Genomic DNA, 21,521 nt, shown 5'->3' on the forward strand with positions numbered 1-21,521 from the left:
ACTAAACGGTACCCTAACCCTGGAATTATTTTATTTCGTTCAAGGCTGCACTGACTTCACTGTAATGTACATGGAACTTCACTTATTTCAGCCTGGCTGAAATATTTGTGTGACAGTATTGGTTAATCTGTTCAAGGTGCTCCATCAGCGACTGGCCTAAAGAGAGGTGTCATTTTAGCTGTTTCTGTTCCCTGGGCCAGCATGGCAACAGTTAGGGTGACTGAAAAACATTATGTGTAGCGTCAAATTGCTATTAGTGAAGCAGCAAAAACCCCTCTCTATTCTTTGTATTCTTAGTTATACTGTGTATCACTTTGACATTATATATAATCGCTATGTATAATTTGCAGGAGGATGTAAATCCGTGGCATCTTCTAGCTTGTTTTACTTTATTTATAGTCTGCCTTTCTCATTGAGACATGGGGTGGTTTACAGAACACAGCACAGAAGTGGCCATGAAGTTGAACCCAAGACATAGCTTGTGTCTTAGGAGGCAAGATGGAGGCAAGCTTATGTTCTGTGATGCAGGGCAGGTATATACGCTGTTGCTTCTATGCTGGAAATGTGTGGAATAGTCATAAGTATTTCTTTATATGTTAAAAGGACTAGTTGTTGCTATTTCCACACCACTCTGTGGTATATACATCTTCAGTCCAGATGGTGGTCGTAATAGTGGGGTTAATGCTGGTGACATGTTGTATACACAAGCCAAAGAATTAAACAGTCCAGGAATGATAACAGGAAAGTCATGGAGCTAAAAGTAAATGTAACACGCCAGTTGACGTGGAAAGCACACCTCTTAGGCTAAGGGACTGGGGGAGCTACAACTCCAACCATCATTTTACTGAGCCATGTTTTGTCCTTCGTGTTGTATGTACCCCTCCCCCAGAATGAGGCTATCTGGGTCCAGTGTTATCATGTGTGATGGTATTTAAAATACTCTCATGATTGGGTCTCTGCAGAAATGAATACCAAGTGGCTGGTCTTATCTGTTGTCCTTTAGGTGACACATAGTTTTACTATTTGACTGAGCTCTGGACTTTGTAAACTGCCATTAAGTTCTTGTAGTGCACAGCAGAAGTCTGGGTTTGTTTGGTGGGGGGTGGGGCTGTTGAGCAGCACTGTAACCTTTAAGCTTGTTTTTGAGAATAGTCCCCTCTTGTGTGGAATGCAGCCCCAAATACTTGTGCTTTAGTGCAAAATAAATACTTGCTTTGCTGCCTTTTGTTGCATTATATAGCCTTAACAGAGCTCTTGACTATCTTTTATTTTCCAAAAGCATATGCGGTTTTGCTCAAGATTACATATATAACAGAAAATGTAATTAAATTTGTTACTTCAAAATGACTGATAATAAATACCTTTTTCTCACCAATGCACCTCTAAGCAGAGTTACACCCCTCTAAGTTAACTTAAAGTCAGTAGGCTTTAGAAGGGCTAACTGTGTTTAGGATTGCACTGTAATTCACTTCAGCTATGCTAAGTAAATTTGGGATTTTAAATTAGACGTTTGCATGCTTATGGGTTTTTCAGAATCTTACAGAGATACGTTGTCTATATTGTTGCCCGCCCTTCTTACACCTACATAAGTGCAGTCTTTATTCAGTTAAAATAGTGGATATATCATGCAGATCATCAACTTTACAGTAGCTTTGGAGAACAGATATAGGAAACCTCTTATGGGCCGTTTTCACACGTCTTACCAGCTCTGGTATGTCGCGCAAAGCTCTTGCAAGGACAGCATCTTCCTGGCATGATTTCGCGCGAGAACTGGGAAATCATGCCAGAAAGATGCTGTCCTTGCGGGAGCTTTGTGTGACATACTGGAGCTGGTAAGATGTGTGAAAATAGCCATGGTTGAAAATGTCTGTTTCTGTGTTATAAGGACAGGCTCCAGTTAGTAGTGGTCAGGAAAAAAACACACAGCTGTGAAAGCTGCAACTCGGTGCTGACCATGTAATTACTCTATAAAAATATTGCCACTGTGGAGCAACAGCCTTAAACTTGTTAAGTTTCTGTGCTACTTCATTTGCCAGGTTAATAAGAGCAGAATTGCTTTTTTAAAAAACAGTCATACTTTAATTCTTGATAACGTATTATATGGTCCCACATAATATGCCCTTGATAATGTATTATATGCTGTGATGCTACTTAGTGCAAATACAGTTGAATCAAGGTTGGTACCTTGGTTAAAAGCTAACCCTGACTAGCATTAACCCAGGTTATTATTGGTCATATCTGGTTCTATAATGAAGTGAAGTGGTAGTGTCAGGTGGCTGATTGGGGGGGTGGAGCATCACCCTCCCTGCCTCACCCTCATTTGTCACTACTGCTTCCTTTGCTTCTTCCTCATTCTCTGACCAGGAGCTGGAACAGTAGTGTACCTTCTCTCCTTGCCCCCCAGTCATCTTTAAACACAACACAGCAAGCTATGCATGTCCAGTAGGAATTTGAGAAATTTCAAAAGAAGAATTCTTCAGGTATGTGCATTGTGTTGTGTTTAAAGCTGCCTGCAGAATGGGGGAGAGAACGGGTGCCAGATACTCTGGACAGTGGTAATGAATAGCAGGCAGAGGGGTGTGGGGGGGAGGGGTCAGAGGCAGCAGTCTCAGGTGGTATCCCTTGCTGAGCCCTCACATAATGTTGCACCATGCTTAACTCTGACATGGTAGAGGAGACATGACAGCTGTGTCTGATTTGTGGTTCTGGAGGACCAACATCCATTCCAAGGGTGCCTTAACTAGGGCAACCCGAGACTTCATGGTGGTGATGGCACCTATGGGACCTTCTCAGTTATTAGTCAACACCAATGCATAAGGCAGGAAATGAGTTAGGTTTGGAGTTCTGTCTGGGTAGAGTAAAGGTAACCTGTAGGTTCACATTATTGTGGACCAAATCACAGGTGAAGTTTTGAGACCTAGAACCCTGCGAGTGTTGGTAGGAGCTTATTAAAAAGTTCAATTCTCTGAAAATTATGGATCCAATTGATTTCCTGGCAGTCTGTGGGAGCTAGTTTCTGCCTAACATGACTAGTTTTCCTGTCAAATCCCTGATGGAGCCTTGAAATAAGGAAACAAACAGAGACAGTGGTTTTGATTGTTCTGGAATGCGCTGCCACATTGGCTTCTCTGCAGCTTTTGATTCTGCCAACATTTTTATGAACTGCCTAGCTAGGATGGGATTGGTGGCACTGTTGTGTACTGGCTCCTGTTTTTTCTTGTGCATCTTCACATGCTACAGAATTGCAAGTAACTAAATGGTACCCTAACCCTGGAATTATTTTATTTCGTTCAAGGCTGCACTTTCCCTGAAGGATCAGAGTTTGCAGTCTGATAGTACTTTGGGATCCAATTCTGGTTCTTGAAGATCAGATTTGCGGAAGTGACCAAGAGTGCTTTTTACCAGATTTAGACTGGTTTACCTTGTATGGCTGTTCTGGCCACCATTAAACTTTCCTTAGCAATATCCACACACAACTGCAAGCTATATCTGGTGCTGAGGAATGCTTGGAAACTTCAACTGTCACAAAGTAGGTATTTAATAAGAATCCTGTTGGCAAGAAGATATTTAACCAGTCTACTGCATTGGCTGCTGATTTGTTACTGAACCCAGTTTAAGCCATGACTACTGGCTTTTAAAGCTCTAAATGGCATAGGGCAAGAATACATACATGAAGGCCGTTTCCGTTTGTTGGTTTGTTTTATAGTCCACCCTTCTCACTGAGACCCAAGGCGGATTGCACACTGTAATGCTATGCAGTTAACAGCTGGGACATTCGGTAAACAATACAACAGGATATACATAGCAGAATTTTGAATAAAGTTTGTCAGTGACTAGATACCTGCTTCTCTTGCCATGCTCTTCGTTAACTGAGATGAGATTGGTAGGCATGTTTCAGAAGGCGTTTTTGGCTGTCGCTTTCAGGCTCTAGAATTCCCTGTCCAAGGAAACTCAACCTCCCCTTACCTTCTTATTAAAGCTGTTTTATTCCAGAGAGTATGTGGCAGTTATATAATTAATCCCCTGGTACAGGCTTGCTTTATTTTCCTGTTGCTGATCCCTTGGTTTTGGACACGTGAATACATGAAGCTGTCTTATACTGGATCAACGCATCGGCCCATCAGGGTCTGTATAGTCTAGTGTCTACTTGGACTGGCAGTGGCTCTCCAGGGTCTCAGGCGGAGGTGTTTCACATCACCTCCTCTCTGATCCTTTTAACTGGGGATGCCAGGGATTGAACCTGAAATCTTCTGCATGCCAAGCAGGTGTTCTGCTACTGAGCCACAGCCTCCCCTTTTAAATATCATGTTGTAAGTCACCTTGAATTCTTGTTTTAGTAAAAAAAATATTTTCAGCTATCTTGAGTTTTTCTCATTTTTAAATATCTTTATTAGAGTCACCTAACAAATAAAAAGGTAAGCAAGCTTTTGAAAAAAAAAGGAGAAGGAGAAAAAAGGATGTTGCAGGGCATGATGAGAGAACCCTATATGGAAAGTTGTAGGAGCTTCACAGACTTAAATCAGATAGAGTATGCTTGGTGTGCCCTGACGTGGATAGCCCAGGTAAGCCTGATCTCAGAAGCTAAGCATGGTCAGCCGTGGTTAGTAATTGGATGGGAGACTCCATCCCGCCGCCCAATGAAGGCCACGGTTGCAGAAGCAGGTATTGGCAAGCCATAGCCATTTTCACACGTCTCGACATAGCGCTAAACTCACAGAATGAGGGCATCTTCGTGGCATGATTTCTGATGTCATCACACCACAATTCTGTTTTTGTGGCGTGATGACATTAGAAATCACGTCATGAAGATGCCCTCATTCTGTGAGTTTAGCGGACATGTGAAAATGGCCCACTTCTTGTCATGAAAACCCCACCGGGGGGGGGAGCTGTGACTTTAGGGCACTCTCTACCACCATGCTTGGTCCAGAAGCATCTTAGGTGTTATACCCGAGGTTACAAGGATTGGAAGGTGTACTTGTTCTCCTTTGAAAATAAAATGTTCTGTAGTTTTTCAGTTCTACCCAGTACTAACTGCAGCGCACAAGTCTCTTGTGGGGCAGAGAGCAGAAGTACTGAAAATCATAGTAGTTCTTGGAGAACCTTAGATTGATTTTGGGTGGTTCACTAGGTATAAAGTCAGTAGATGCCAAACTGAGAAGTGTCACCTAGTAATTGGAGGGGGAGTGGTGGGACTCAATCACTACTTGGTAGAAAGGCCACTTCTTCCAATTCTAGGGCAGTCTTTTTTTTTTCCTCTTGAATCTGCATTTTTTTTGGCATCATTGAAACAAAGTATTTTATTGTTAGTGTAGTATTAGGGAATCCATGGTGTATGTTTGCTTAGAGAGCATTCTAAATGACTGTACTGTCTCGGTTGTAACTGAATTGCTGGCACTAGACAAACTTGTGTTCTCAGCCTGGAAGATTATAAAACAAATGAGTAAGATTCAGGTTAATGTAACCCTGTTCTTCAACCATGCTAGGGATCTTTAGCATTGGAGGAGGCATGATACCACATGCTACTTCCCATATTGTCAATGTTGCTGCAGAACCAGTATAACATCTTAATGCCTTGTTTTGTAATCCTATGGCAGTATAGCTGCTGTCCTTGCCTTTCTTATTGCTGATGTAGGAAGTTAAGCAATTTGGCACTTGGGTCAGCTTAACTGCAATCTAGCATGCCAACTTCAGTGATTTTTGGTCTACAGGGAAGCTACTACAGACATGACAAAGAAACACTGAAAGATCTGCCCATTTAATTTAGAAAAGGCCACCTCTTCAAAGACCTGCTCAAGACCATTTACAAAGCATTCAGGCTAGAAGTAGACCACTGGTCTGATCCAGCAGGCTCTTCTTATGTTCTTACATGCCAGAAACAACATGTGTAAACGTATCATATTGGAAAGTTTACTTGCATGTTTAGTGATTGATACATGGTATGCAGAGGTTAGTGAAACGTCAGTTGTTGCTGTGAATTAGATGCTGTTTACAAATATTCTAAGACAAAGTTCTATAAAGCTGTAACAGGTTGATTCTGTGTTTGTTTGCTTGGAAGTAACTTCCACTAAGTTCAGTGAGTCTTGCTCCCAAGTGGTGGCCTTCTGGTTCTTTAAAATAACCTGTTTCCTCCTCTACACCTATACCATCTGGGCTAAGGAAGTTGTTCATCTGTTTTGTATCCACGTCAAAGTTATTCTTAATGTTCCTGTTTTTTTCTTTCCACATGAAGTTAAATTAGTTAACCTTTTCAATTAATGTTTTACTTTTGAATTTCAGGTGCAATTGGGCTCTTTTCTGAAGCAGCACTTGGTAACTATCTCCCCACCCCCACCCAAGAATGACTGTCATAATCTTCCAGGATGTTATGAGACATTTCCTCTTGTATTTTACATTGAATGCTTGTGCACCTGGAAAAAATCACATCCACTGCACAACCCTGGTGTGCAACATGGAAGAAGAACGTTTGCAGAAATTTTAGCATAAATCTGTGGGAAGTTCGAATAATTGTATGTATTTTTTGCATAGTATGCATGTTCTGTAGACTTAAATCAATTCCTGGAGAACTATTCAAAGAGTTGCACTGTTAAGAGGAATGGGGAGAGTTGCACATTTTAAGTGGGAGTCTGAAGGAGATAGCAAGTTAGAGCTAAAGAATGAGGGCAACGCCTGTTTCTTATTGCAATGCAATGAATAAGAAGTATGGTGATTTAAGTCCAGAGATTGACGAAGGCTACTGAGGCAGGCATTCATGGGGGTTCTCTTTGTTTATGAAAAGGTGCTTTCACTTTGCAAAAACCCATGGGCACATTTGTGTCTGAGGAGTAACTGAAACAGAATTTGACAATGTACTCTGACTGTGAAAAGGCATCTGAAGTGCTGTGATAGGAAGATGGGTTGGGCATATTAAACCCAGGCCGAGTGTGATTCATGCTAAATAAAGCTGTGTGCGGGAAGTGCACCTCTTAATATAAACAAAGCAAAAGGCAAGTTTATACCTGAATTAAATGGAATTGTCTGAGACTACTTAAAAAAAACCTAAAGGAATTTCCCCCAAAAAGTGACATGATGTGCTGTGAGATCTTTGATGATTACTGTTCTTAATCGTTGCTGAAGAACCAAGATAATGATGGCGAGTTACCCACAACTGCATTCTAAACATGCAGTTGAGGGTTTCCCTCAGTGGAAAACTGAGTGAATGTATATTGGTTTGGAGCTCACCTTGTATTGATAGAACAGTGAAGGTTATTACAATTATGCAGGCTTCTGCAAAATAGGGTTGGCTGGGAGAAGCCAATTTTTCTTTGAAATATAGAGACCAGCTAGTGGGTTTGTTGAATTGATTTAGATATTAATATTTGTAGAAGGGCTACTGCAGACTTTCCATCTTGTTGTTAAAAATATAATGGTTTGATTCAAATGCAGTAGGAGTGTTTATACATATTGCTGAAATATGTGGTGACCATTGAAGTTTGATGTAATACAGACATGCATAAAAGCAACACGGGTTCTTTATGTTATATCTGTAAAGAGTGCAGTGTGCAAAAAAGCCCAACAACCAGAAAATGGGTTTCTTTCCTATAAGAGATGTATATCAAGACAGTTATTAACAACATTTGAATCCAGAATATTTTCTGAACTGGCATACCGGTGTACCACCAGTTGTGGCTAGAATAGAGAAAGCAGGGAGACTGGTGGTATCAGCCAAGAAAACTCTTTGAGTATAAAAGTTCTATTTCAGGCTTTCTTGCTGTTCTGAACAGTTGCAGTCCTGCTCCTGCAAGCTCTATAGACGTCATTTTACTCCCTCTCTGCCTTTGCCTTGCCCAGCCTGGAGCTGTACAGAAGCTGAATCTTACAGATAATTGGGAAGGAAGCTCTGAGTGTGCATTGTAGTGTGTTCAGTTTGGATTCTTGACTAGGCTGCTGTAGACACTGTGATTTATGTCAGTACTTTGACTGAGAGAGAGAGAGTAGTCTGGAAGGCAAATACTCTTCCAACAGATGGATGAAATATTGCCATGTCTGAACTTGTTTGGTCCATACATTAAGAAAACCACCCTACCCAATGCTAGAAGGTTTGAGGTTATTAAAATAAGAGACTCCTTCAGGTTTGTTCGTCATGATGCCCTGTGGTTGAAACTGGAAAGAATATCTTCTGAAGAAGAGGATAGTAAGATTTTAGATCTTAGCAACTAAGATGTGTTTGGCGTCAAACTAGCCATCATGGCAACAGTCTGATACATTTAAAAGTCATGTAGAAATAAGGGGGTGGGGAAAGCAGACACCCCCTCCTGCTCCTTAAGGTTTTCCTCCCTGCAACTTACTTCCCTGGGTGACTTTCTCTTCAGTTGATAATTTATCACCTGTTATAGGCACTGTGGAAAAATACATTTTATTAAGAGGTTTGGGCTTGATAAACCTCCACATTGAGTTTTAAAAGTTTCTCTGTTAGCTGAAAACAGGCGGTAAAGGGGAAGTCAGTTGCTCCCAAGCTTTACCAAGTACTTACACCTGACACAAGAAACTTGGACTGAGAGGGGCTCGACTGTATCTTCCCAGAGATTTCAAGAAGAGATTGTTTGATCAACAAGGGGATGGGGGGGGGGGCGTGGCGTCGCAGCGGAGAGGAATGGACGCATGTTAAGAGCGCTCCGACCCTCCCGATCCCAAACCCTGTCAATAAACACTACAAGAAGAAAAAAGTAAAAGAAAATAATGCTTACAAACCCCATCAAGAAAAAGAAAAACAACACGAAGGCGGTGAAAAACTTACAAGCATTCTTCGCGACCCCGGGAGAGCCGAAGGGGAAGGAACGCGGCAAGACGGAGGAAACTAAAATGGCGGAACTCATTGTAAAAAACGGCGCGACTGAGGTAAATCAACCAGAAAAATATTTGGACCCCCAGCTAGCACAATTAAAGCAGGACATTATAGACCAAATGGCCAAACTCATTAATCCGATCACAACACAACTCGCGGACATAAAACACGACTTACAAACAGTTAATCATAAAGCTGATAAAGCTATGGAAGTGAGTGTGAAAGCTCAACAGGACGTCACAGACATGCAAAGAATAATTACAGAACAACAAGACAGACTAATGAAACTCGAACTAAATGCCAGACAAAATCAGGTTAAGATAAGGGGGATAGATGAACTGCATACGTATAACACTGATCTCACAAGCTTTATTGCCAACTGGCTAGCTAAGCAATTAAAGCTTGAGGAAGGAGTCTATCCCTACATCACAAAAGCCTATCGTGTGGGACCCTATCACCAAAATAAAAATAAAGACCGCCCGAGAGATATAATTATCGAGATACCAGATCAAAGAACAAGAAGAAAGATAATGGAAGAAGCCAGAACACGAGGATCATTCAAATGTGAAGGCAAATTGGTATATATTTTTGCTGATCTACCAAAGGAAGTACTTGCCAAAAGAAGAGAACTCAAGCCAATTTCTGAGACTTTGCAAAGAGCGAACAGAAGATATAAATGGCTGGATCAATGCAAACTTATGGTCTTTCATCAAGGCAAAAGGTATACAGCAACAGATATCGACACGGGACTGGAGTTACTAAACGCAGTCGGGCTGGAAACGCCGATGGAGACGAACAAGCAAAACCAAAAAAGGAAATCTTCTGAACTACTATCCCCTCAGAAAGGGAGCAAGATCCCCATCAGAGACACTTGAATTATCCTATCATTGTCTCTCAAAGTATTGGTAAAATGATTGTTAGTATGATAGCCGGATTAAATAAGAAGTAGTGTAACTGTAGATAGAAGAACAAACTCAGAGGTTTTTGGGGGAGGGGGGGGGGCTCTTAACATAGCTCATATAGATTTGTTTAGCTCTCATAAGTGGATAAGGAGGGAGGTTGATCTCCACAACCGGTGAGTGAAGTTAACTCATCAGTTTGAGAGAGCTAAACTTGAATAAATTTTTATAGGAATATAGTACATTGATAATATAATTAACGAAGTGATACGTTTAGTTCATCACGGTACAAGGTGGTCATAGGGAGGGAGTGAGGGTGGGAGTGAGGGTGGGAGGGAAGAAAAGGGGGGGAAAAGGGAGGGTGTTGGAATAGTTAATTAGTTGCATATATCAGTCATATAGATTTATATAGTTAGCAATCTTTATAACAAAAAACAATATTTGTTAAAAAAAATAAATAAAAATAATTTAAAAAAAAGAATATTTATATATAAATATTACAAAAATCAATAAACAAAAAATAACAATAAATAAAAAAAAATAATAACAATAATTTAAAAAAAAAAGTAATAAAAATTTATATTCTATAGTTCATCGATACAGTTCATTAGTATAGAAGGGGAGAGAGGGGGTATAGGAAAGGGAGGGGGGTTAGGGGGGTTATAGGGAGGGGGAGGGAAAAAAAGACAAATACAAGCAGTTCAAAGTTTGCAACGAAGATAGGAAACCAAGAGAAGGAAAGGTCATAAAAGGGAGAAAGAACAACACTACGAAGTACTTACACAGAGAGGAATTGAAACAGTACTAAGAGCTGAAGAGATATAAATAGTTTCATTGGACTGAACTCTAAATAATTTGAAAAGTTTATGATACAAGGAGAATAAAGAAGAATTGTATTAATAATATATATACATTGATTTGAAGAGAGTGGTTTAAACAGAATATCTTTGAAACAGCATATTAGGGAAAATATTGTGATAATAGCAACACCTTTTTAAATAACTTCCCCTTTTTTTTTCATTTTGAGAAGGATTAATCAAAAAAACCGGTATTATAATGTATGCCTGCTTATAATTGGGAAAATTCAACTTGCAGTAGTAGTTTATACTTCAGACTATAAAATATAAGCCAAGTCGGAAAACATAGAGTGAGTCAACAACAATATAGTAAAACAAGAGTAGAACTCGAGTAATTACTACAATCTAGGATAGAAATGTGTTCTAAAATCAAAACTTTATCTTTCAATGTTAGAGGGTTGGGAAATCCTGTTAAAAGAAGGAGAGTGATCTCGAATTTAGCTCATACTAAAGCACAAATAATTTTCCTACAAGAGACCCACCTGCGGTATAATAATACTGATTCATTGAAAGCTAGGTGGCTACAAGCACAATACCATGCACCTGGTAATTCCAAATCAAGAGGAGTAGCCATCCTAATTGCAAAACATATACAATTTCAACAAACAAAAACTCTTAAAGACAAAAAAGGTAGATACATCTTTGTTAAAGGGAAAATAGGGGAACACAAACTTACACTAGCCTCGTTATATGCTCCCAATATACACCAATTAGACTTTATAGAGGAAGCATTGCAGAAATTAACTACATTTCAGGAAGGAGACTTAATAATCGGGTGTGACTTAAACTACATAATAAATCAGCAATTAGACAAATCGAACTTCAATAACCAAAACACAAAAAATATACACAAAACAACAAAATTAGCAGCTATTTTAAAGAAACATCATTTAATAGACACTTGGAGACACTATCATGAAGGAGAGAAAGATTTTACATATTTTTCACAAAGACATAACACATATACAAGAATAGATTACATATTAAGCTCCAATACTATTATAGACAAGGTAGAGGAAATAGAAATTGGAAATAATACAATCTCAGACCATGCATGGGTAACAATGACACTCAACCTAGATGACAAGACACAGAAAAGCAATCAATGGTGCCTACCAAAACACTTATTATTTAATCAATACGCAACTAAGGAAATTGGGAAAATAATAGAAACAGCTATTGCAGAAAACCTATCTAATGAAATTGGGGCGCACATACTTTGGGACACAATAAAAACAGTGACCAGAGGTCACATAATAGCTCTTACAGCAAAAATCAATCGAGAAAAATTGAAACAAAAGCAAGAGTTAATAAATAATATTAAGGCTCTAGAAATCAAACACAAGTCAACAGGTAGTAAAAAAACATATAGTGAGCTCCTAACGCAAAGGAAAATCTTAGAAACCTTGGAAAGTCATACAATATATAAACAACTGCTGGCTGCTAAGCAGACACACTGGTCCAACTCTCCCAAAACTCTTCGCATTTTAGCATACAAAGTAAAACAAAGAAGGTCACAAAATAATATTAACAGAATTTATAACAGCAAAAATGTAATACAATATAAATCAGAATCAATCCTCAAGGTCTTCAAAGACTACTACACACAACTATATTCTTCAAATAATCCTGACCCAAAGAAAATAGCCTATTTTCTAAAATCACTAAAAAGTCTCAAGAAATTAGAGGAAGTACACAGAACGCTGCTTGACAAACCCATCACTATACAAGAAACAATAAATGCAATAAAAAATGCTAAAAATAATAAAGCAACAGGACCGGATGGCTATCCGGCAGAATTTTATAAAAAATATATGAATCTATTAGCAATACACCTGACTAATTTGGCCAACTCAATTCTAGATATAGGTAAAATGCCTCCTACCTGGGAGAGAGCTGACATTATTGTGATTCACAAACAGGGAAAAGACCCTTTGAAATCAGCATCCTACCGTCCTATATCGTTGCTCAACCACGATTATAAAATTTTCACTTCTATCATAGTGAACCGTTTAAACACATTTATATCTAACTACATACATACAGATCAATCAGGATTCATACCAAAAAGAGACATTACAGATAACATTTATAAATCACTAAACCTTATAGATCATTGTACACACAACAGCATGGAAGCTATTTTGTTATCATTAGATGTCGAAAAAGCTTTCGATTCGGTAGAACTACCATACCTCTTAAAAACACTGTCATACATGGAATTTGGAGAAAAATTTTTAAATATAATTAGTGCAATTTATCATCAACCAATAGCAAATATTAAAGTAAATGCTTTGTACTCAGAAAACATATATATTAAAAGAGGCACAAGACAAGGATGTCCCCTATCTCCCCTATTATTTGCTCTTGCCCTTGAACCCTTCGCGGCTGCCCTCAGAGAAAATGATCAAGTAAAGGGAATAAAGGTTAATTCCACAGAATTCAAAATTAGCTTGTTCGCAGACGATATGTTGTTATACATAACTGACCCATTAAATTCGCTGCCCTATCTCTCAACCCTACTTACAAATTTTGGAGCAATATCAGGATTAACAATTAACCAAACAAAATCTTATTACCTTGCCATTAATATCCATAGCAAAATGATCCAACAAATAAATAAATTATATAATTATCAGTGGTCTCCATCACACATAACTTATTTAGGTGTTAATATCTCTCCTAACCTAAATGAACTGGTAAAATTGAATCATCTTAAATTAACAAATCAAATTAAAACAGACATTACTAACTGGAATAAATTAAAACTCACGTGGTATGACAGATTTCATTTAATAAAGGCTTTTATACTACCAAAATTTCTCTATATGTTTAGAGCGATCCCTCTTACCATACACAGATCGCTAATAGTACAATGGCAAATACTGATCAATAAATTCCTATGGCAAAACAAACATCCGAGAATTGCGTTTAATACTATGAGGAGGAAATCAATAAATGGAGGTTTCAACTATCCAGATTTATCACTATACCAATCAGCAGCAAGACTGGCCAACCTCTTGCAAATAACATCTAATTCAACTCTGCCGGATTGGATTAAGATTACGCAACCCTCTTTAAGGCATTATGACATCACAGACATAATTTGGAATAAACCAATTAATAGACCAAAAAATATTAAAAACGGTCTTGTGATATCGTCTATTTTAAAGACGTGGGACCAAATTAAGAGCAAATTAGTCCCAAAACTATCCAGATTTTCATCATTTATAAATCAAGAATGGTTCTCACCGGGGTGGGACCGGTCCCTCATTCTAACACTGCGACAGGCAAAAGTAACCAGACTAATTGACATCACCACACAGTCAGGACTATTAGAGAAGGTAGATATAGAGAGAAAACTAAAAAGTAAACTACAATGGTTTAGCTATCTACAACTTTTGCACATGACAGAGAAAATAAAACTAAGGAACATCATGAAAGAACCTCTGACAGAATTTGAACAAATTTTAAACTCCTCTTCACAACAAAAAAAAGGGATGATAGCTCGTCTATACAAAATACTATTAAACGCAACGGAGAACAAACAATTAAGTTGCCAAAATAGCTGGAGCAAGGACTGCTCGATTGAGAAATCCTCAGAGGCTTGGAATGAGGTATGGTCATCTGGCATATTTACCTCAAAAGTTATTGTAACAAAACTTCAAACATTCAAAGTGATACATAGATGGTACCTAACCCCCCAAAAGTTAGCATTAATATCTAATAAATCGTCCCCTAAATGTTGGAAAAATTGCGGGGAAAAGGGAACCTTTGCCCACTGTTGGTGGGAATGTAAAAAAATTAGACAATTTTGGGAGGAGATATTAATGAAAATTAAAGACATTACTAATTATGAACTTCCTTTTGACCCGAAAATGATTTTTCTAGACCTATGGGGAAATTTGCACATCCCTAAAATCAGAAAGGAACTCATTGCATCACTCTTTATTGCAGCTAAAAGTACTATTGCAACAGTCTGGAAATCAAAGAGACTACCAACAATTGAGACTTGGTTCTCCAAAGTTTGGAATCACTTTATTTTAGAAAAAATAAGCAACGATATACAAAATGCAGAGCGTTTTACAGAAAATACCGGTTTTATTGATAAATGGCTCCCTTTCTTGGAATATATAGAAGAACACAATTTGCAGCCCAACTCAAAAATTTTCCAAGTTATAACAAACAATGGTTACCTCTCGTTCTACTAAACTAACTGTATATTTGAGTCAACATAAAGAGATATTATTGTTAATTCTCAAGAACACAAGGTTAATAATGTATTGTAAACTAAACTTCTGATCTGACTTGAAATGATGTTTATGATTGTAAGTTATATGTTGCAATAAAATTTAATAAAAAAAAAAAAAACAAGGGGATGGGAAAACAGAAGAGAGAAACTCCCTCGACGTTGAGGGAGAGGGGCCTGTTTTTTTCCAAGTCCATCTTGGCTGCTCTCACACGAGAGCTCTGTCTTGATGGCCACCATTGCCACATGTAACAGGCTAATATTCTAAAGTAATGGGAAAATTTTAGAACTCTAAGTTCTAAGTTAATCAGCTGTGTCATGTACAGAGCGAGGGGCAGAACAATTGTGTGTTTACATTTTTATTTGATTTCCATACCTCATAGACCTTCAATGTTTATAGATGCTTTTCAAAACATGCCAAGGGAAAGGAGGTGGTCAGTTATTAAATAGTTGGTAGTCTTGCTCTTGCAAGGAATTCTGTTGGAGACCCAGGTGTCCATGCTTTTTTTCAGCTATGTCTAGTCAGTAAGCTGGCTCCTTACTTGTAGGCATCTGATCTGGCCTCGTTGGTTCATGCTTAAGTAACCTTTAGGATAGATTACTGTAGCATGCTCTACATGGGGCTGCTCTTGAAGACAATCCAAAAACTACAGCTGGTGCAAATTGTGACAGCCTGTTGGTTATCTCAGGCTAGTTGGCAGGTACATGTCACTCCTATTCTAAGGTCTCTTCACTGGCTGTTGATTAGTTTCCAGGTCCAATTTGACATGCTGGTGCTCATCTTTATGTGTGACTTGGGGCCCACGTACTTGGAAGGACTGCCTCCCCTGCGTATTTCTCATGCAGCAGTTTTGTTCTTCCTAGCAGAGTGTGCTATGCCTCTCTTGTCTAAGCCTTTTTAGTGGCTGCTCCATGTCTCTGAACAGCCTCCCAGAAGAAGCAGAGCTTTTATGGCAGGCTGATCATGAGCAAAGGAAGAATATTTTTAGATTGGTTATGTATTTATGTCTGTTTTAAGGTTTTATCAGCTGTTTTTGTATTGTTGATGCTCAGGAAAAAAGTAGACATAAATATTTAAATAAAAATAAATGAATTCTTGAGTTGGTGTAGAAGATGTGAATGTTCTGGCTCGTGACTGAGTGGTTAAGTATAAGCAGCAGAACTCTGGGTGCTCAAAATACTGAATAGCTTAACCCCTTACTGGGGAATATTTCTTAATAGACAGTTCTTTGGTGTTGCTCAGATAATTCTGGCTGCATGTGAAATAGAAATTATTTTTGGTTCTGGGCCATGTAAATGTGGGTCAACTTTAAACAATTATCAAGTCATGTTGAATCTTTGATTTTGGTTGTTCATTTCTAATTTTAACATTTTGCGTTTCTATTGCCACTTTTTCTGGAATTGTATTATCTCCTTAAATGAAATTTATGATGCTTCAAGAATATAGTTAATTTAAATTTTGTTTGTCACTTAAGTTATGCTCTTATTATGCTTTTATCTTTCCCTTTCTACATGGAATTCAGAGAAGCTTACGTAGATATTCTTATCCTAGAGTGATAACCATGTTAGACTGTTACATGAAAACAATCAAGAGATTCAGGGACAACGTCTCCCTGACTTTGGTCCCCTCCCTCACTCTAGCTGTTAATATCTCAGTCTGACCCACTCTTTACAGTTGTTAATTAGTTCTGCCTATCTTATCTTCACACTGTACCTTCCTTGATTAGATTTTATGTTTATCTTACTCTGGCTGTCTTCTACTATTGGGAACCGTATCCATGCACTCTCTATGTATTGATTTATATGATTGGTCTCTCTTTGTAACAGCTCCCAACATCCACCCATCTTTTTTTTTTTTTTTGTCAACTGAAACTTAAAAAACCTGCTAAGGAGTTAATCTGATGAAGTGAGCTCTGACTTACAAAAGCTTGTGCTGGAATAAATTTTATGAATATTTAACATGTCACTGGACTTCTGTTTTATCTTGTACTTCTGTTATATAGAGTAAATTAATTAGAACCATAATGACTAAACTAATTTTTCTCTTCCCCTCCCCTTTTTGTTCTCTTTCCCTTCACTTTTAGAAATTAAGAAGCCACCAGTGGCCCCGAAACCAAAATTTGTGGTAGGACACAAACTAGTGCCACCTCCTGTCGCACCTAAGCCAGACGTTGTTCTTGCAGACATCTTACAACCTACAAAGAAAACAAAACCAGCAGTAGCACCAAAGCCAAAAGTTCTCAAGTGTTCGTCTTTTCCTGATGTTAAAACAGCACCACCATCTTTAACAAAAAATTCTAAGAGTTTAGAAGCAGACGCTTCTGAATATCTAGTTCATTTGAATTACAAAAATGGAGCCCCAAGTGATAATACTGCTTATATTATATCAGTATGTTCATGCAATTTTGAATGCATACATAAATTTGGGGACAATACATGTAAAAATCCTACCATTCTTGAACAGTTGGAAAACCTAGAGAATATTGATATAGGTGAAAAACCAGCATCATCTCTAAAACCTAGAACATTACTTGATAACCATAATGAAAAAAATATAAATAAAACCAGGGTAATCTTAAAGGCTAATTTTACAGAAGAAAAACTCAAAGGTGTACTAACGCATAACGTTTCGCCCAATAATGGCCATTTGAAGCAGAAACCCTTGAATAAACTTGAAAACAATGGCATTAAAATAGAATTGGCAGACCTTGTCCAGTCTTCACCCAGTTTGGAAGCAATTACAGTCAGTTCAAATGCCCATACAAATATAAGTGAGGTTGCATCTGAAGTGTCAGAAACTTCTTTTCCTTTCACTGAAAGAACCAACAGTTGCTTTTGCTCATTTGTTCAAACTCCTCCAGAAAAAGTGGATACTGGTGGTTCGTGCCCAGATACCTACACAAAAGGAGGTGATGAATCTCTCCCTTCCTTTGGGACAGATGTTCTTCCATCAGCTAAAGCTCTCCCAGTTCCCAAGCCAAGAAAGCTACGTGTTCCATGTCTTGTTCGACAAGATGGTGTAGATATCCCAGGTGATGCTTCTAAGTGCGATTCTGCTGGGCTTTCTGAGGATGGATTTAGAAAAACAGCAAAAATTAATGTTCTCGTTCAAAGTGTTTCCTATAACAATCAAGAAATTATGCCTATAGCTGATAGGTCTGATATTACTACTACTGCTACAGAGATAATGTTCCCAGCAAAGGAATCTTCTGGTTCCAAAGAACTGATCCCACAAAACCTTTTGCCTCAGGTCCTACATGAAACCTCAATTATGGTAGAGAATGTTGAACATTGTAATGCTGTACATTCTGCCAAAAATATAGTAGAAGATACTGGTATATTTACTGCTAACGATAACAAGACTAGCTTTATAAGGTGTAGTAATCTTTCTATGAGTTTGCCTAAGCAATTAAAACTATCATGCAATCAACCTTTACCTGCCTTTAACAGCCGTGATTCTGCACAAAGGAAAGAAGATAAAGATGCACATTTAAAAGGTGAGAGTTCACCAAAAATCATTCCTAAAAAACCTCAAAGGCACAGCCTTCCTGCAGCTGGGCTGTTAAAAAAGGCTGCCTCAGATGAATTTGTAGAGAAAAGGGCTTATCTTAATGAAGAGGCACACTCCAAGACCCCCCTGGACGGACCGCGATCAAGACATTTATCTGCCAAAGAACAAAGTACTTTGCTATCCTGTGATATTCCCAAACCATCTTTGGAGAAACCTGTCTGGAAATTACCTCATCCCATCCTTCCATTTTTAGGCAACCCGGAAGCCTTAAAAAACACAAAGAGTTCCAAAAGCTATGAACTTCCAAGTGTGGTGACAAAACCTCGAGCCAAATCTTTGTCTTCCGTAGATATGGACAAAATAAACAAGCCACAAAGAGAAACTCAAAAGAAAAATTCATTAAAGAAATTCCTAAACATGAAGCTGTCTGTTTGTATGCTAAAAAGTGACTTTCAGAGGTTTTTGGCCAAAGGCTGCCAATCTGCAGATAATACTGCTGTTGCTTTTTCTAGCAGGGAAGGACATGGCAAAAACTGGAATGTAACTTGTGCAACTGGTGGGAAAAAAACTAAACCCTCAAAGGCACATTCTATAGAAAAATGCAGTCCATCCTCACAAAACAAAAAGCAAAGATCAAGAAGTCAGTATGAAATACCAGCTGGTCAGATATTGTCTTTAGATGAACAACCCTCCATGTTACAAGGACATTTGCATTCTTTTTCCCTTGACTTTACACCAGAATATGAAAACGTAAGCCATTATGAGGAAATTCCAGACTATGAAAACTTGCCTTTTGCATCCACTGAAAAAAATGTATGTTTTGAGTGGCAGAATTCCAGCAGTTATGAAGACCATGACTCTAATATATATGAGGTGGAGCAAGTATATGAAACTACAAGGAGCTATTCAAAGCTTGACAGGTAATATATTGGGAACGCACAAAGTACACGTAGAACTTTGTATAATGATTGTAGAACATGTGTTCTAGAGAACAATTCATTTTCTACAAATAGTATTTGGATGACATGATTGTATAATCTCTTTGTTCTGGAAATGCCTTACAGTTCTAACCTACTATCATCATAAGCTTTATTGCATTGGCTGGGTCACATAGCCTTAGCAATTAACACCAAAAATACTATTTGCAAATATGGTCTTGTTTTAATATCATTATATTTTCTTTGTAATATGTTGACGCATCTAGTTCCTGACTAGAAAATGTAGCAGGTAGAACTCAGACGGCTTGCTGCTGGATTAGTGTCATTTCATATGGATATTTTTTTTTGTTAAAGGTTCAAATTTTTGAACTACCAGTATATGCTAATTATTTTGCAGATAATTGTTTTGTTCACATGTAATAGCTGTGTGTAGTTATTATGGAAGCAAGAAGAAACTATAACCAGCTGAATGGAGCAAAATAGAATTCAGTGATGGATGACTATTGTGACTCCCAGCACTGAGTGACTTGAGATTCTATCATTGTACAGGAACAGTGAAGGTCTGATGTCCAGTGAACATGCAGTGCTATATTATACCAAGTCAGACCAGTGGGTCCATTTAGCTGAGCACTGTGACCAGCCACAGATCTTGGGTTTTAGGCAGAAAATGGTCTTTCCCAGTACCCTAGTAGATGTGCCAGTGATTGAAGCCTAGACTTCCTTATAAAGTATGTGCTCTGTTGCTGGCCATGGTTGTGGTGAAAACATTATACCTTTTAATTTCTCTTTATAGACTTCATAATAATGTTGTAACACCTATTCAGTTAAGAAACCCAAAGGACAATTCTTTGATCCAAAGTGTATGTGATGTGACAACATACAATGATTTGAATTTTAGTATGTTCATAGGTTTTTTTGGGGGGTGGGTAACAGTGCTTGTATAAATTGAGTTGTGTTTCAGGCTGTTATTGTCTATGTCCAAGTTTTCATGTGTTAAAGTACAATATTCCTTAAATTATGTTAGCATTGATTTCCCACATGGTTGTATCCATATGTGATTGGCATGGAATATAGCAAAGCATGTTATTTTGGAATCTCCAGACATGTTCAGTGTAGACACTTAACGTTGATCTTTCTTCATATTTCTGTTTTTTTTTAAAAGTCGTTAAAGTTTTGTACATGAACAAACATGAAGAGAACAGTAACACATAGAACATACATGTTTCTGTTTGTGACATTGTTTAGAGTGGTGTTTTATATACAGAAGTTCTCTGCCAGAAAAACATTTGACATGTTGTATAAGAGCTAGCTTTTTTGTTGTCTGTTGCTTTAAATATTGTCTTTATGACCAAATACTGGCTTTGACCCAGTCTTGTGTTTGCTGTAGAACACAGTCCAATACTTAATTCTACCAAGTCATTCATAGTCAGTCCTTTTAGATCATTAGAGAAGAAAGGCTGATGAAAGTGGCCCTCAAACTTGGATGGCTGTATGTGGCAACCTAGCATACATGCTCTGGTTGGTGTTTTCCCAAGCCACTTGTAAATGTGGGTGATACATCCTTGCCATACACTGAGTTCCCAGATGTTTGAAGAATGTAGGTACCACTGGCATTTTGTGTTTTCTAACTATCTCGACCCATACCCTTTTAAATTAATTTGTACCAAGTACAGCCCAGAGACTAACAAGCTTTGTTCTTTAAATGACTTAGGAATTGTTGATTCATGCACAACTCCCCAGAGAGAAAAGAATGTTGTTTAACTCCAGTCCTTCTCCGCTTTCCTTCTTTTTGTTTAGTTTTGTTGGGCAGCAGTGGTGTGCCTGGCCGAGCCATTTGTCTTTTTAGCACCTTCAAACATAAGTCAGTTTTTCCTCTTCAGGATTTAGTTAACCTAAGTCTACATTTTTCAAGAGGAAGGGCTGAGGCATGACTTAGCCACCAACTAAGGCATTTTTTTAAAGTATAGCAACAGGTATAGGACAGGCTGTTCTCATAAAACCAGCTCACCAATTAAGATCTATACCAAAGGCCCTTCTTTTGTAAGTGCCTGTTTCAGAGAAACTGATTGAAGGCTAGAGATTATGCCTTTCTGTGAAACTCTTAATTGTGGAATATGTACCATACAGTGGTTCATATGACATTAAGCCTGTTAAATTTTAGGTACAAGATTGGTGAGTGGGTGTGGCTTGGGGGGTGCCTGTCTGACTAAGGACCTGACTAGGTGGCCTAGGCTAGCCTGATCTTG

At 38.3% G+C, this 21,521-nt stretch overlaps 1 protein-coding gene across 2 annotated transcripts in view; it reads left to right on the top strand.

Moving 5' to 3' along the window:
* The window catches only part of FGD6 (FYVE, RhoGEF and PH domain containing 6), a 71,845-nt gene that overhangs the window by 1,826 nt on the left and 48,498 nt on the right, over positions 1 to 21,521 (top strand). For both annotated transcript variants that reach the window (XM_054988221.1, XM_054988222.1), the window contains exon 2: positions 16,911 to 19,257. In XM_054988221.1, coding sequence (XP_054844196.1) covers positions 16,911 to 19,257 — 2,347 coding nt within the window. The remainder of the gene's footprint in view (positions 1 to 16,910; positions 19,258 to 21,521) is intronic.

This window comes from Eublepharis macularius, chromosome 9 (assembly GCF_028583425.1).
Source record: "Eublepharis macularius isolate TG4126 chromosome 9, MPM_Emac_v1.0, whole genome shotgun sequence".
Taxonomy (NCBI): Eukaryota; Metazoa; Chordata; class Lepidosauria; order Squamata; family Eublepharidae; genus Eublepharis; species Eublepharis macularius.